Source organism: Salmo salar, chromosome ssa24 (genome assembly GCF_905237065.1).
Source record: "Salmo salar chromosome ssa24, Ssal_v3.1, whole genome shotgun sequence".
Classification (NCBI taxonomy): Eukaryota; Metazoa; Chordata; class Actinopteri; order Salmoniformes; family Salmonidae; genus Salmo; species Salmo salar.
The window spans coordinates 37049054-37064101 of record NC_059465.1 but is presented as its reverse complement, the minus strand read 5'-3'; the positions used below and the strand labels follow the sequence as shown (position 1 = coordinate 37064101).

Below are 15048 nucleotides of genomic sequence, written 5' to 3'. Positions count from 1 at the left end.
TACTTGGGACTGAATGAAAACACTGGGAAAAAGAGGACAAGTGCAACATGGGTTTATTGTCAAATTAGTTCTTAAGACATGAAATTGATCATTGTAATTTTGTCATTGGAAAACTTACAGTCTGTAATAAAGTGCAGAATTAAAGCAAGTTCCCTGGTATGGTTCCTTTGTATGGTTCTGTACTTAGCGAAATCTATTCCTAAAAATATTAAGTTAAGCCCTTTTAAAAACCACATGAATAAAGCTAATGTGCAAGGTTACTTCACAAAGCTCAGACACTGTACAAGGCCTTCCCTCTTTCCAATTATAATGCAATTGGATGAATATAAAGGTTATACGTTTGGGTTCGTCAGAGCTCTAAAGCGTTTATGCAATAATTGAATGATATGCCATTCAAAACTCAGATGTCGAGGGGTTTCCTGTGAATTCTAACTACATGCACAGTCATATTAGTTTCCAACTAACCATGTTGCTTTAGTGCTCAGATCACCATAGAAGAATCAGGTTCAAAGGTCAATGATATGAAGCATGAGGGTTGCATACACTCCTACTCAACTTCAGCACTTAATAACCTTTAACAGTTAGCACATAAAATCACCCAACCCCACCACTAACAGCATTCAGCAATTGTCACATCAATCCCTCTGCTTAGTGTAACAAATTAGGGAAAGATGAAGGAACAGGGGAGTTACCACAAAAAAAATTGCAAGACACCGCACAGAACAGTCGCATATCATAGCCTGTGCATAGGAGGAATAAAGCACTTATGGTATTTGCAAACATGACCATTTCATGAAGCATCTTTATGGTTTTGATCAAGATATTTGTCCATTCCATTACTCAACTCCGCAGACCCAAAACCCTGAAAACATTACCATTGAATGAGAGCATAAAGAACGTACAATGAAATGTAGAGGGTCCATTTATTGGCAACATTTACACTGGCAGCCCAATTCTGACATTTTTGTCCACTAATTGGTCTTCTGATCAATCACATCAGATCTTTTTCAGAGCTGATCTGATTGATCAAAAGACCAATTAGTTAAAGAAAAGGTTCGAATTGGAACCATGGTGATGTAAAAATGACTCAACATATTCCTGCATCTTTGAAAATAGAGAAACACACAAAGTGGAGGGGTCACAGAGAAATCTCTCAATGATATCTTAATAAATAGCATGGAATATGGAGAAATTAGAAAGCAAAACACTAGCTCGGTTCAAAATATTGTGCATGCCCATATTACAAAAAATCCCCATTGATTTTCCACAGAGCTTTAACTCTGGCTTTGTAGGGGGGAAAGCGAAGTTCACGCGATGTTCATCCTCGACTTCAATACAATCAAAAGAGCAGGATCGCGCTCCACTCACACGTCTTTAATAGTCATTATCTGTGGAGAAGCACAAAGGCCTCCAGCTTCTCTGGGATGTTTCCTCTGTAGGAAAGGCTGTGTTTGATGATGGCCCGCGCAGACAGACATTGCAGGGTGGTGTGATTGATGGGCTGGATCAGGTTCTTGGCCATCTCCTTCTCATCCAGCAGGTCACAGGCCATCTGCTTCAGGGAGTTGGTGCTGTCAAAGTGCGTGCCGCAGGCAATCAGCAGATTCATGATGTCCGGGTGGTTGTTGGAGGCGGCCACATGCAGGGGGCTATTGTTGTCCTCGTCGCGGAAGTTTACGTCCGCCCCACACTCCAGTAGGATAGAGGTAACGTAGAAAGAGGGGAACTTACAGACAGGGTAGCGCCCCACGCAGGTGGTGTTCCTGTCCACGGCCAGGTGGAGCGGGCTGTAGCCATTCTTCCCACAGGGCTGCAGCTTGAGGAACCTGTAGATGGTCTCCTTCTTCAAGTGGTCCTGCTCCACGGTGCAGGGGACCTTCTCCAGCAGGCAGATGAGATGCAGGATGATGGAGAGGGCTTTGCTGAGCTGAGCCGGGTCAGGCAGGTTCTGTTTCACCGCCCGCTCAATCTCCAGCACGCTCTTACTGAGGATGCCCATGAGGTCATCGAAGGAGACTGAGGTGCCCAGCAGGCCTTTGGCACGGTCCTGGAGCATGAAGGAGAAAAGCTCAGCGAAGGACAGCAGGCTGCTGGCTGTCATGGGGCTGAGGGGGTCCAGGTTGCTCTGCTGCATGTCCAGGGCGTACTTCCACAGGTTGATACAGCGCTCAAAGTTCCCAGAGTCGGCGTATACAGCTCCCCTGTAGCGGATGTAGTAAGAGGTGTCGGGGTGGGAGGGGCCTAGGATGCGCTCTCTAATGAGCAAGGCCTGCATCCTCATCTCATCTGGTTCAGAGATCAAGCTGTCTAGCTCCTCCTCATTACTTACCTCCCTGGCATGGTCATAGGCCATGATCAACTGCTTTGGGTCTGCTTTGTGGAGAACATTGTTGCCGTCCCTGTATCTCAGGTCCATGGCTCTCTTCCAGTACTTTAATGCCCCAAGAAGATCACGCTTTTTATCCACAAAAGTGGCACCAAGCAGTTCCAAGGCGTTTATTCTCTCCAATTGGCGTGTTTGCTGGTGTTGAGTCAAATAGTCAACAATGTTAGTGTGGCCAGTCACACTAGCAGACAGCAGTGGGGTCATTCCATAACCATCCCTCTCCATGGTGGCTCCATATTTTAGCAGCATCTTCATTATCTCCAAGCTGCCGGATTCAGCACAGTCATGTAATGCCGTGTTACCTGTGAAGAAAGGAAAACAAATTCATGTGTTTCGCAAAATGGCAGGCATTCTAGTAATAAAGAGCAATATATATGCAAGTTATTTGAAAAGTAGAAGATGAAGTGAAGAGAGAAAAGGTTGATCAAAATGTTCAATTCTCTACATTTCAACTAAATGGGTTTGTCACATGCTTGCCTGTAGCCTTTTCTCACTAGGAGAAACGTCGGAGTGATGTCCACATTGTGCCAATCTAAACGTTATGCCAAGGGGGTGCAAATCTCATGGATCCGAACAGATCTTGTGAGTGGGCGATTGCAAGGCTTACATTTAGAAAAGGCCTGGGTGGGTTCCCTTCCCCTAATTGGTTTAAATACAAATTAAACCAGCTTGTTAGGTGACCTGATTAGATGTCCAAATGTTTGGATTTAGCAGGTTAGCATTTGTCCTGAAACTTTCCCTGGAGGCAAAACTCCATGGCGGTCATTTGTCTGCTTTCTCTTCGCAAGTAAATATGTTGGACAAGCAGAATATAGATTTCAGTTGTCTGAATGGACAAGTAAAATTATTTTAGAAAAATACAAATATTATCACAATATCAAACAATTGGGCAGGCTATTAAGACGAGAATTGGATCAGAGAGAGACATTAGGGCAACAGGTCAAATAAATTACATAGAACAGACTACCTACATAGCCAATTCAAAATAGATTGTATTTTGGCTGGTTCTCGCTAGTGAAATACTAGCATGCATTAAAGTCATCGTCATGTCCGATGTCCTAAAATAACTCATCGGCACTCACGTATAACCTCAAATGGTCGACACGCAGTTGATGAAACCAATGCTGCATACTCCAGTTGTAAAACCATCTCTCAAGCGCTCAAAATTTGCTAGGATTCTCCTCTATTCAATACTGGCCATGTAATTCTGACAAAGCTAAAAAAACATTCTTAGAATAGCCTAATGGACAAGTAACTCCTATGCTGTCAAGAACTCCCCTGAACACTGAATATTTAACCTTACAAATAGATAAACATCTTAGTTGGCTAACTCACCCAGCTTAGCCATTTGATCCCTGGTTTTATAACAACAAAAAGTATTTGGTTGTAATGTTACAGGGTGTCAAACCCTCCTCCTGGAGAGCTCCTGGGTGTACAGGCTTTTGTTCCTGCCCTGCTCAAACACATTGTTAATAAATAATAATAATAATAATAATAATAATAATAAGCTGCTCAACAGGACCTTGATAAGCTGACTCTGGTGTGTTTGAGCAGGGTTGGATCAAAAGCCTGCACTCACAGTAGCACTCCAGATGGAGGGTTGACCGACCACGTGTGTTATACAATAGCCTATCAGTGCAGTATTTAACTTTAAGTGCCTTGCTCAAGGCAACAACAGCAGGAGATATAATACATGGGATCAGAGACCAGTAGCCTCCCATTGTCAATACAGGGGGACAAGTGGAAAAACATCTGTCCTACTTGTCGAATGCACAAGTGGCTAAAGAAAGTTAATACCAAGCCCTGCACTAAGTATTAAAAACAGATTTTAAAACTAAGTCTAACCACACCGTTAACACTAATGGCTAACCTTACTTTTTTTCTCGATATAGCCAATCTGGCGGAAATCGCCCAGACCTGCCTCCAGGGCAAGATTCATGACAATAAATGTGATAAGATTTTACCTTGAGACAGTCTGAAAAACACCATGAAATTGTATCAAGACCAATCTGATCTACAAATTACTGTAAATGTTTCAACTTCGTGATTTTATTAAGACAATCACAGAGTAATTTACCTGCCAGCTACTAGGCCTAATCTCATTGTTTAGGTAGGCCCAGGATATACAACACAGGAAAGTTAACACGTCTGAATGTACTCACCTTTAACACTTTTCCTGTTAACGTCAGCACCTTTCTCCAAGAGGTACTGGGCAATTTCCTTGTGTCCTTTGTAACACGAAATCATGAGGCATGTGTGACCGTGTCTGTTTGCCACCTCCAGGTCTGCCTTGTGCTCCACCAGGTATTTCACAATGTCCAGATGTCCATCGAAGCAGGCTGCTCTCAGGGGGGTGGAATTGGTGAGTGTTGTATTGTTCACAGAAGCACCGTGGCCAAGTAAAGACTGCACGACTTTCAGGTGTCCTGCTGCTGAGGCAGCCCATAAAGGGGGGGCACCCTCAATAGTCTCACCATCAAAATTCACTGACCCCCCAATCTCAACGGGTGCGGAGCAACACTCCATTAGATACTCCACTAAATCTAGGTGTCCGTATCTGGCAGCCATAAGCAAAGGGGTCGCCCCGTTCGTTTTCTCTGCCATTAATTTGGTAACCTCGTGGCCAATTTTGTTCTCCAAAAGTTTCTGAAGCAACCGTAGCTTGCCATCTCTGGCTGCATTGAAAACTGCCGTTTGTAAATCCATTGGTTCAGCTTCCTTCACCGGATACACAGTTGATTAAAAAGACAGGAGCGTCGACGAGATACAAGTCCGTGGCAGGTGTTGAGCAGAAGCCTTTGTTTATGGTGCTAGCTAGTTTTGAATATATTGTAATATGTTGAGTTAGCTAGCTAAATGAGCGAAATGGGTCGAAATCAGGTAGCTAGTTGATAAACGTATTTGTTAACATTGGCTTGTTCGGTTTTCCCCCTCTTCAATTGAAAGTTAACACGGGCTTGTTAGCGACGGACATATCACTTCCTCAATTGGCTGGCTAACTATTGTATTGTACTGCTCACCAACAACATTGATACCAGCTACAATCTAGCTAGTTACTCTTCCGAGTGTCCAACGTTACGCCGTCCGACGTCCTTTTCTATTCCATCAAGCGGTTTGTTATGAATAGACTTAATTATGTATGTCATTTTCAGACAGAACCATGTCTAAGTAGACATAGGTAGAGGTTGTAGCCATCCAGTTAAAATACCAATAACTACGGCGAGGCCCAGAGAACGCCAACATCCACCCCCACTTGTTATTTCCTGTATGTGAAGCTAAGCTAGTCAACGTTGTCCAGCAGCCGAAGTCGGTTGAGATGCGTTTTCTTTTTCTTCGATGTTGACCAGATGGTAGTCATAAATCTTGCCCGAACGTTAAATGTTTTTCATTTGAAATAACACAAGAAAATCTACTATGGTCATGTTTCTACAGTGTTCTTGAGGGGGCAGATTTGTCCACCCACCACATCATTTATCACGACTCAATACCCAGAATACACTTCAAGTCAAATCGAAAACAATGCCGTTTCTTTGTAACTCCCAATTTATTGACAAGGAAAACATCCAATCACAGAGTGGGTATTCGCGCAACAGCGGTGAACGGATTGTCAGAAGTTACCACAGCCACAAAGTCAAAACGGTATGCATCGGAAAAAAAAGTCATGTTTTTTTTAAATCTTAATTTAAAGTTACTGTTAGTCATACGGTTAGCAGTTTGGTTAAGGTTAAGGTTATGTTGAAAATGTGATTTTAAAATTAATTGTAGAAATAGGCGGGGTTTAGCCATAATTATGACTTTGTGACTGTGGTAACTTGTGACGACCCAGTTAAAGGGTCAGACTTCCTCATACATTTAATTATTAGGTGGTTGAGCAAGATTTCAATTCGATTTTGTAGTTTGTATGAGTAAAGTTGTAATCTGTGAATAAAACTGTATTAAACGAATAATGACATATGTCCTTACAGATGGCGAGATTGAATTGCATGTATTTTTTTTCATTCTATGCTACTGCCACCTCCTGAAGGTCTCCTGAACTAAGTACAGAGTATCATGTCGTTTTTTCTATGATCATATTAGATCAGCAAGCACCAAGTGTATATAATCAAGATCAATTTCATATATAGTTGAGTGCTTTCTGCAGTTCTTCAAAAGAACAGTAGGCAGGGCTCCCGAGTGGTGCAGCGGTTGTAGAGGCATCACTGCATACCTTGGTTCGATTCCAGGCTGCATCACAACCGGCTGTGGTTGGGAGTCCCATAGGGTGGCGCACAATTGGCCCAGTGTCGTGTTTGGCCGTCTTTGTAAATAAGACATTCTTCTTAACTGGCTTGCCTAGTTAGATATATTTTTTAAAAGCATAACTAATTTTTCAACCATCATCCCACATTTTTTTGTTGTTGCTTACAACCACACCATTTGTGATATTTACAGGTATACATGACCCACAAGCTGCCTCCTTTGTAGAAAAAAACCCCAATACTTGATCATCAGAGACCTGAGCAATGAGCGGATTTTAATGTATCTGCTATTCCTAATACTCTGATGAAAAAGCTCTCTGGACAAATGTTAGTGAACTATTCTACAGTGCAATATACATCTAAGTCCTGGATATAGATGCTGTACTTCTATAGTTCAAACCAATGTTCAATTGATTATAGAAGGTCAGAAAAATGGGTTTACCAGAAAATGTTTATTCAGCTATTCAAATAAGGAAACAATTCCTTGGAGTGGCAGCACAGTGATGACTGTTCAGAAATAATCATGAACAGTATACAAACCAACATTTTTAAAAAGACCACACTGAAAAAGACCACACCATTAAAGAAATGCCTAACATAAAAGAAATTAAATCATGTGCTTACACCAGCTTCATATTTATCCGTTTTACCATTTACACCAAGAACAAACCACCAGTTACAATAAAGAGATTGGCTGAACTCCTGAAAATGCACCAAGTCAAAGCTCATCCACCCAAAACACAACCTCTGCTGGCCACAAGCTATGTTGACAGGTGGAATCTCAAATTAAAAACAAAGAACATGCTTACCAATTGTCTACTCAGTTGATCAGTTATTTTCATTAATATCAAAACAAAGTTTGAATTGAGCCATTACTAAGGAGGAAGTGAGAACTGTGTGCAAATACATTAAATTATAGTTGCAGAATTGTATCAAGTAGGTCTCAAATTAGAAATGCAAGACAGGCCACCAGTATGTTCATACATTCAGGAAAACAGTGTTGTAAAAAACAATGACAATATGCATCCACATAATAAATACGGTGTTACATTTCCAATATTTGCTAGATTTCACTTAGAAAATCCACTGGGTTTGTTAAAAGTAACTTCAAACCTGAACGTATCTTAAAAATTCTAATTCTGTGAATGGCATCTAAAAAACAAAACATATCTGCCATGAACCGTTGTTGTTGTAGTCCCTTGTGGAGGTGACTGGGATGAGATGCTGTGGGACGTTAGGATCCAACTCGCGTCGTGGTGGTCTTCCTGTCAGAGAAGAAGCTCCTCAGCAAAACTACCTGGCTGATGCTGACCACCAGCAAAATGAAGGCCTCTCCAATGGACCAGAAAGCCACTCTTGTGTTGAGGTCCTCGGCACGGCTGCGTCCCTGACCCTCCCGCAGACGGAAATGTGTCTGATAGTCAATGACCGATTTCAGGGCCTCATGAATGGACACGCAGGCAGACTCCATCTGAAACAGAGGTATTTAGAGTTTAAAGATCCATACAAGATCCTTGCGTGTTTTGACATAGAAGCACTGCAAATAACCAACAAATGTTTGTCAATGCACACTATTCCCACATGCCAACTTCACCTAATGGGGCCCACTGAAATGTCATATTGTTGTAGAGATTTAACCAATTGTTTTAATTGTTATTGAACTGCCATATTCAATATCACATAGAAGAGCATCTCTCAACAATAGTCCTTTTAACAGACCTACCTGGGTCAAAGCAGTGACCCTGTTCTCATTGGGGAAAAGTGGAGGATCCTCTCCAACTTGAAAATCGAAGTAGACGGTCTTGTGCGTGAAGGTGGAAAACTCATTGCTGAAGCAGAACTTGTATGTTCCATTCTTGGCAGCCGTGAAGGTAAAGCTGTCATACTGCTTCTTCATTTCTTTGTAAAGAACAGTACCATCTGCATCCTCCAGACGACAGTCAACATCGTAATGCCCACCAGTGACAACCTGGACAGAAAATGTGTTGTTTAAAATACAGCCTATCCATTTCAATATTCAACTTTGTCCCATAGTAGTGGAATTATTATCAATATTAATTCCCATAACTCCATGTCATAATGTGAAGGCCTCAAGTAACTTACCTGGAACTCAAGTGTACACTTGGTACCAACGGTAATATCTTCATAGAAACACTGTTTTGCGTTATCCGGAAGCTCAAATGTAAGCTCAGAGCCAAACGCCCATCCACAGAGCAGGTGGGCCCAAAGCACCTGCACAAACAGTCTGATTCTACCGTGATAACTGCACATCTTTGCTGATGGAAGATTGGCGATACTGTTAATTTTATATCGTTGTGGACCTGCAAACACAGAACATTTCCAGATAATCACACAGATAGTTACAGAATCTAAGAAAACCGTATACACTGACAAACTACAAATAACAAATAAAATAACAGAAATAAAAAGGCAAAACAAACCCGGAATTCACAACTAACATTAGCTAGCTAACATGCTATGCTAATGTTGCTAGCTGACAAGGCCGATTAACTAGCTAGCCACTTCTATTAGAAATGTAGTTCGCAAAATTAAGTAGGTTTACAAATAACAATTACAACATTTGTTAATGCGTATTGTTCTAATATTTTAACGAGTCATTTAATAGCATACTATTTTAGTTAAATGTTGTGTTTCGTCCAACACCACTCACCTTAAATCCCTCACCCGGAAACAAGGAGCGACTAAGAGACGTAGCAATAACGTCACTCCTCCGCGACGCTCGTCCCTCAACTGATCTTCTTCTTCTTTGGTGGGGTTTATCGGCGGTTTGCATCCAACGTTAGGGTGGAATACCGCCATTTACTGTACTGGAGTGTGGGCCAGAGACAGGGAGAAACTAAATCCTGCCTGCCAGCCGCGTTGCTCTTAAAAAGATAACAACATATGTGAGACTATATCTAATGACGTTCTACTCAATATACTCCTTAAACTAATTTCCCGTAACCCCTTCTCCCTCATACTAGATCTCATCCTCTCTCTTTCCCTCCAATAATGTCCCCACTGTATCAATACATGCTCCACTGTCTCGGTTTCCTGGCAATACTTACATTTTCCTGTTGGATGCTTTCCTATCACATGTAAGGTCTTATTCAAATGGCTGTGTCCCACCCTTAATCCTGTAAATATAGCCTTCTCTCTTCTGTCCCTTCCTGCCGTTCTCCCCCCTCCCCAATTTTCCTCTGCACTTGAAATAAATACCTGCCCTTGGTATCTCTGACCATTTCAAATCCTACCGTACTTTCTCCGCTGTGCAATGCGGTTTCCGAGCTGGTCACGGGTGCACCTCAGCCACGCTCAAGGTACTAAACAATATCGTAACCGCCATCGATAAAAGACAGTACTGTGCAGCTGTCTTCATCGACCTGGCCAAGGCTTTCGACTCTGTCAATCACCACATTCTTATTGGCAGACTCAACAGCCTTGGTTTCTCAAATGACTGCCTCACCTGGTTCACCAACTACTTCTCAGATAGAGTTCAGTGTGTCAAATCGGAGGGCCTGTTGTCCGGAACTCTGGCAGTCTCTATGGGGGTGCCACAGGGTTCAATTCTCAGGCCGACTCTTTTCTCTGTATATATCAATGATGTCGCTCTTGCTGCGGGTGATTCCTTGATCCACCTCTACGCAGACGACACCATTCTGTATACTTCTGGCGCTTCTTTGGACACTGTGTTAACAAACCTCCAAACAAGCTTCAATGCCATACAACTCTCCTTCCGTGGCCTCCAACTGCTCTTAAACGCCAGTAAAACTAAATGCATGCTCTTCAACCGATCGTTGCCCGCACCCGCCCGCCCAACTAGCATCACTACTCTGGATGGTTCTGACTTAAAATATGTGGACAACTACAAATACCTAGGTGTCTGGTTAGACTGTAAACTCTCCTTCCAGACTCATATTAAGCATCTCCAATCCAAAATTACATCTAGAATCGGCTTCCTATTTTGCAACAAAGCATCCTTCACTCACGCTGCCAAATATGCCCTCGTAAAACTGACTATCCTACCGATCCTTGACTTCGGCGATGTCTTTTACAAAATAGCCTCCAACACTCTACTCAGAAAACTGGATGCAGTCTATCACAGTGCCATCTGTTTTGACACCAAAGCCCCATATACCACCCACCACTGCGACCTGTATGCTCTCATCGGCTGGCCATCGCTACATATTCGTCGCCAGACCCACTGGCTCCAGGTCATCTATAAGTCTTTGCTAGGTAAAGCTCCGCCTTATCTCAGTTCACTGGTCACCATAACAACACCCACGCAACTGGCCTACCTGGTTAAATAAAGGTTAAATAAAGGTTAAATAAAAAATAAAAATCTCTATTCCACTGCTCCTGCCATTTCTCCACCATCACTGTCCATATCAGGCTTTTTGCCTCTGCCTTGCTCATTGAAACTACCACATCAACATCCCCACTACTTAGTGCTTGTTTAGCCAGTACATCAACTGCCTCGTTCCCCTCCACTCCCACATGAGCTGGGACCCAGGTAAATATTATCTGTATACCCATTTGTTTACTCCTGCCATGGGTTTGTAGCACCTCATAAACCGGGTCTTGTCTGCAACGTGAGCTAAAGGACTGGAGACTCCTTAACACTGCACATGAATCAGAGAAAATAACTACTCTTTCTGGCTTAACTTCCTCCACCCACTGCAAGGCCAACAGCATGGCCATCATCTCTGCCGAATATACAGCCAGATGATCTGTAATACGTTTCCTGACTTTCACCCTACATTCCTGCACTACAATGTTGACCCAGTACGTCCTGTCCTTGGATCTTTTGAACCATCTGTGTATATGGCCACAAAATCCTGATATACAGTATCCAGACATCTCTTAAACAAATCAGATGGATCAACACCCTCCATATCTTTCTGTAGTCTCTCCAATACTTCTAGATCTACTACTGGAGGTGGGAGTAGCCATGGTGGATTTACAGGAATAGCTACCGTTGGGCTAAACTCCCTTCCATACATTCCCATCTACTTCGCCTGGGTATTACCCACCCACCCAAAGCTTGTGTTCTGTCTTCGCTCATGTTCCTAGCATGCCTGTAAAATCCCTTTCGCAGGATGAGACACCTCATGTCCCTGTAGGTTGACCCAATAATTCATTGCCAGCTGCTGTCTCCTAATCTGCAATGGCATTTCCCCCATCTCCACCTGTAGTGCAGCCACTGGGGACGTCTGAAACGCCCCACTGCATATTCTGAGTCCTTGTAGGGGCGTTTCATCTAGCCGAACCATACGCTATACTTCCATAGACTATTACAGATCGGATCAATACAACATATATGGTCTTCAATGAGGCACGCCCAGCCCGCCACTCCTTCCCTGTCAGACAGCGAACCACATTTAGTGCCTTCTTACACTTTCCCACCACTCTCTCAATGTGTTATACCCAGGTCATTATAGTATCAAAGTATACCCCAAGGACCCTGAAGGCACCCACCCTCTCCAATTTTCTCCCATATAACCTCAAGCATACCTCATCTCCCACCTTCCTCCTGGTAAAGAACACTGTCTGAGTTTTCTCTACAGAGAACCTGAATCCCCACAATAATGCCCACCGCTCTACCTCATCAATTGCTTTCTGTACCTTCCTGACTATGTATGGCACATTTCTTCCTCTCTTCCATATGGCCCCATCATCTGCAAATAACGACCTCCCAATATCCGGCTGTACCTGAGAGTAAACATCATTGATCATGATTGTGAATCCCTCAACCGATCAATCAAATGCTGCGTTCATATGGTAGTTGGAACTAGGAAATTTTAAAATGTCAGACTTGGTAACTGATTGAACACGGCACGTGTATAACTACAACCATTTAGCGAGTCGGAAATATAAGAGTTCCCTAGTTCTAGTTCCGACTAAGACGTGAACGAGGCAAAAGACAGTACAGTATGAAGATATACTGCTTCTAAGATCATGTAGGCAATGTCATGGCGACGTTGGCTAGCTAATGGTGCTTTCAAGACAACTGGGAACTCTGAAAATTACGAGGTCAGATCATGATGTTAGTGATTTTCAGGTTGGAAAGTCAGAGCTCTACAAACAGGCTGATGGGGTCAACTTGGGGTCATGATAGGGGCCGCACAAAATGTTTGATGTATTATAATTATTGATTATGTTTATCTTGTATTAATAGAAGGGGAAGGGCTATAAGACCCCTCCCCCACTACATTTACAGGGTCCTAGACTTCAGATTAACATATATATATATATATGCATTATAAGGTTTAATATTGTTCCATAGTTCTTTTCTAGTCTCTCTCTCTCTCTTATAAAGAAACGGTATGAGAGATGTGTGAGTTTTTGCAGTCAAAACAGGGTGTCTGTGAGAAAGCGCCTCAAGGCTAAAAGAGACTCATAGACACAGAACCCTGCAGGGGAGTGAAAGAGATAAGAGACTAGTCAGACATACCACTATAAAGCAACTTGGGGAGTGGAAAATGACTGCTGAGCCCTTAGAAAACACTGGAACTAGTGTCTCTCTTGCAAGTTTGTAAAACTGTATATGCATGGACTTCGTCTCATGAGTAGAAGGTATTGTTATAGGCAGTTACATCACTAGGGGTTGACTGCAAGCATATTAAATGCAACTTGGACTTTTTCTATTTTACAGAACTCAGGAGAGACATCAGTTGTATGTTTGATGTTTGACTTCTGTCTACAGCTGTATTTTGAGTAAAATTGTTCTGATTTATAAATGCACATTTTGACTATTCCTTATTTGTTAAGTAAATAACGGAGCCCAGAAAAGTGGAACCAACAAGGCCCAAGGTCCCAAATTGGAATTCCGAGTTGGATGACCGTTCCAAAATTTTTTCCCAGTCAGCGCTCATTTATCCTGAGTTTTCAGTTGTCTTGAACACACTGAGGCCGGAGATTTCCGAGTTCCCACTTATTTTGAACATGGCATAAGCTCTAGGTAAAATATATATTTTTTAGCTAGGCTAATGCCGCGTTTATATGCTGGTCGGAACTAGGAACCTCAAAAATGTCCGACTTGCTGATTTGTTGAACGCGGCAAGTGTATAACTACAACCAGTTAGAAAGTCGGAAATTGCAGAGCTTCCTATTTCCAACTAGGACGGGAACGCGGCATGAGCTCAAGCGCAGAAACACGTCATCGAGACTAACTGCCGTCTCACGCCGAACTGCGCATGTGAAAACCTTTAAGAATCAAAGCCACTCCTTATAATATAAAGTTGTTTTTGACCAATGTGAAAACGTGTCAGTTTGTCACTTTCACGAGGTTGGAGTAATAACATATTCAACTACTTAAGACATTGGCTAGAATATAGTTTGTGCCTTTAGATTTCGAGAAAATTAACAACTAATGAAGAATGTTTAACATCCCTCATTTACTTCTACAATGCCAAACCCCAGCCTGGTCTGGTCTGCTTCGCAAGCGTTCCCCAAAGTCTCGCGATATTGTGCCTCTGGGGTTGTCGCGCTGACGGAAGACAATGCCCCTTGACAGAAATTATGGGGACCACCCAGAAACGGTGTTGCATCTTTTTTGGCATTGTATTCATGTAAGGAATCTGTTAAGAACTCTGTTGAGATGGGACCACCGAGTCCCAGTCAACTGTAAGTGCTGTTTCTGTGAAGTGAAAACTTATAGGAGCAACAACGCTAGGTGGTAGGCCATACAACTCACAGAACAGGACCGTTGATTGCTGAAGCGCGTAGTGCATAAAAATCATTGGTCCTTGGTTGTAACACTCACTACCCAGTTCCAAACTGCCTCTGGAAGCAACTTCAGCACAATAACTCTTTGTCTGGAGCTTCATGGCCGAGGAGCCGCACACAAACTTGGTAGAAGAGGAATAATGGTCTGGGCCTGTTTTTCATGGTTTGGGCTAGGCCCTTTAGTTCCAGTGACGGGAAATCTGAACACTGCAGCATACAATGACATTCTAGACGATTCTGTGCTTCCAACTTTGTGACAACAGTTTGGGGAAGTCCCTTTCCTGATTCAGCATGACAATACCCCCGTGCACAAAGTGAGGTCCATACAGAAGTGGTTTGTCGAGATTGGTATGGAAGAACTTGACTGGCCTGCACATAGCCCTGACTTCAACCCCATCCAACACCTTTGGGATGAATTGGAACGCCAACTGCGAGGCAGGCCTAATCGCCCAACATCAGTGTGCAACCTCACCAATGCTCTTGTGGCTGAATGGAAGCAAGTCCCTGTAGCAATGTTCAACCATCTAGTGGAAAGCCTTCCCAGAACAGGGGCGTCTGTGATAGCAGAAAAGGGGGGACCAACTCCATATTAATGCCTATGATTTTGGAATGAGATGTTTGATGAGTAGGTGTCCACATACTTTTTGTCATGTAGTGTACTTCATACTCTCTTCAACTCCATGTGAACTTGTTGCC

At 42.9% G+C, this 15048-nt stretch overlaps 2 protein-coding genes across 2 annotated transcripts; both read right to left on the bottom strand.

Annotated features, from left to right (window-relative positions):
- Positions 1–36: 36 nt before the first annotated feature.
- On the bottom strand, positions 37–5891 carry LOC106585844 (protein fem-1 homolog C). Its single transcript, XM_014172528.2, has 2 exons — positions 4549–5891; positions 37–2688 (listed from the first exon to the last, which is right to left on the bottom strand). The coding sequence occupies exons 1-2, from the start codon at positions 5090–5092 to the stop codon at positions 1385–1387; spliced, it is 1848 nt and encodes a 615-aa protein (XP_014028003.1). The 5' UTR covers positions 5093–5891; the 3' UTR covers positions 37–1384.
- Positions 5892–7057: 1166 nt separating this feature from the next.
- tmed7 (transmembrane p24 trafficking protein 7) lies at positions 7058–9394 on the bottom strand. Its single transcript, XM_014172529.2, has 4 exons — positions 9296–9394; positions 8728–8945; positions 8348–8593; positions 7058–8095 (listed from the first exon to the last, which is right to left on the bottom strand). The coding sequence occupies exons 2-4, from the start codon at positions 8893–8895 to the stop codon at positions 7859–7861; spliced, it is 651 nt and encodes a 216-aa protein (XP_014028004.1). The 5' UTR covers positions 8896–8945; positions 9296–9394; the 3' UTR covers positions 7058–7858.
- Positions 9395–15048: the final 5654 nt, after the last annotated feature.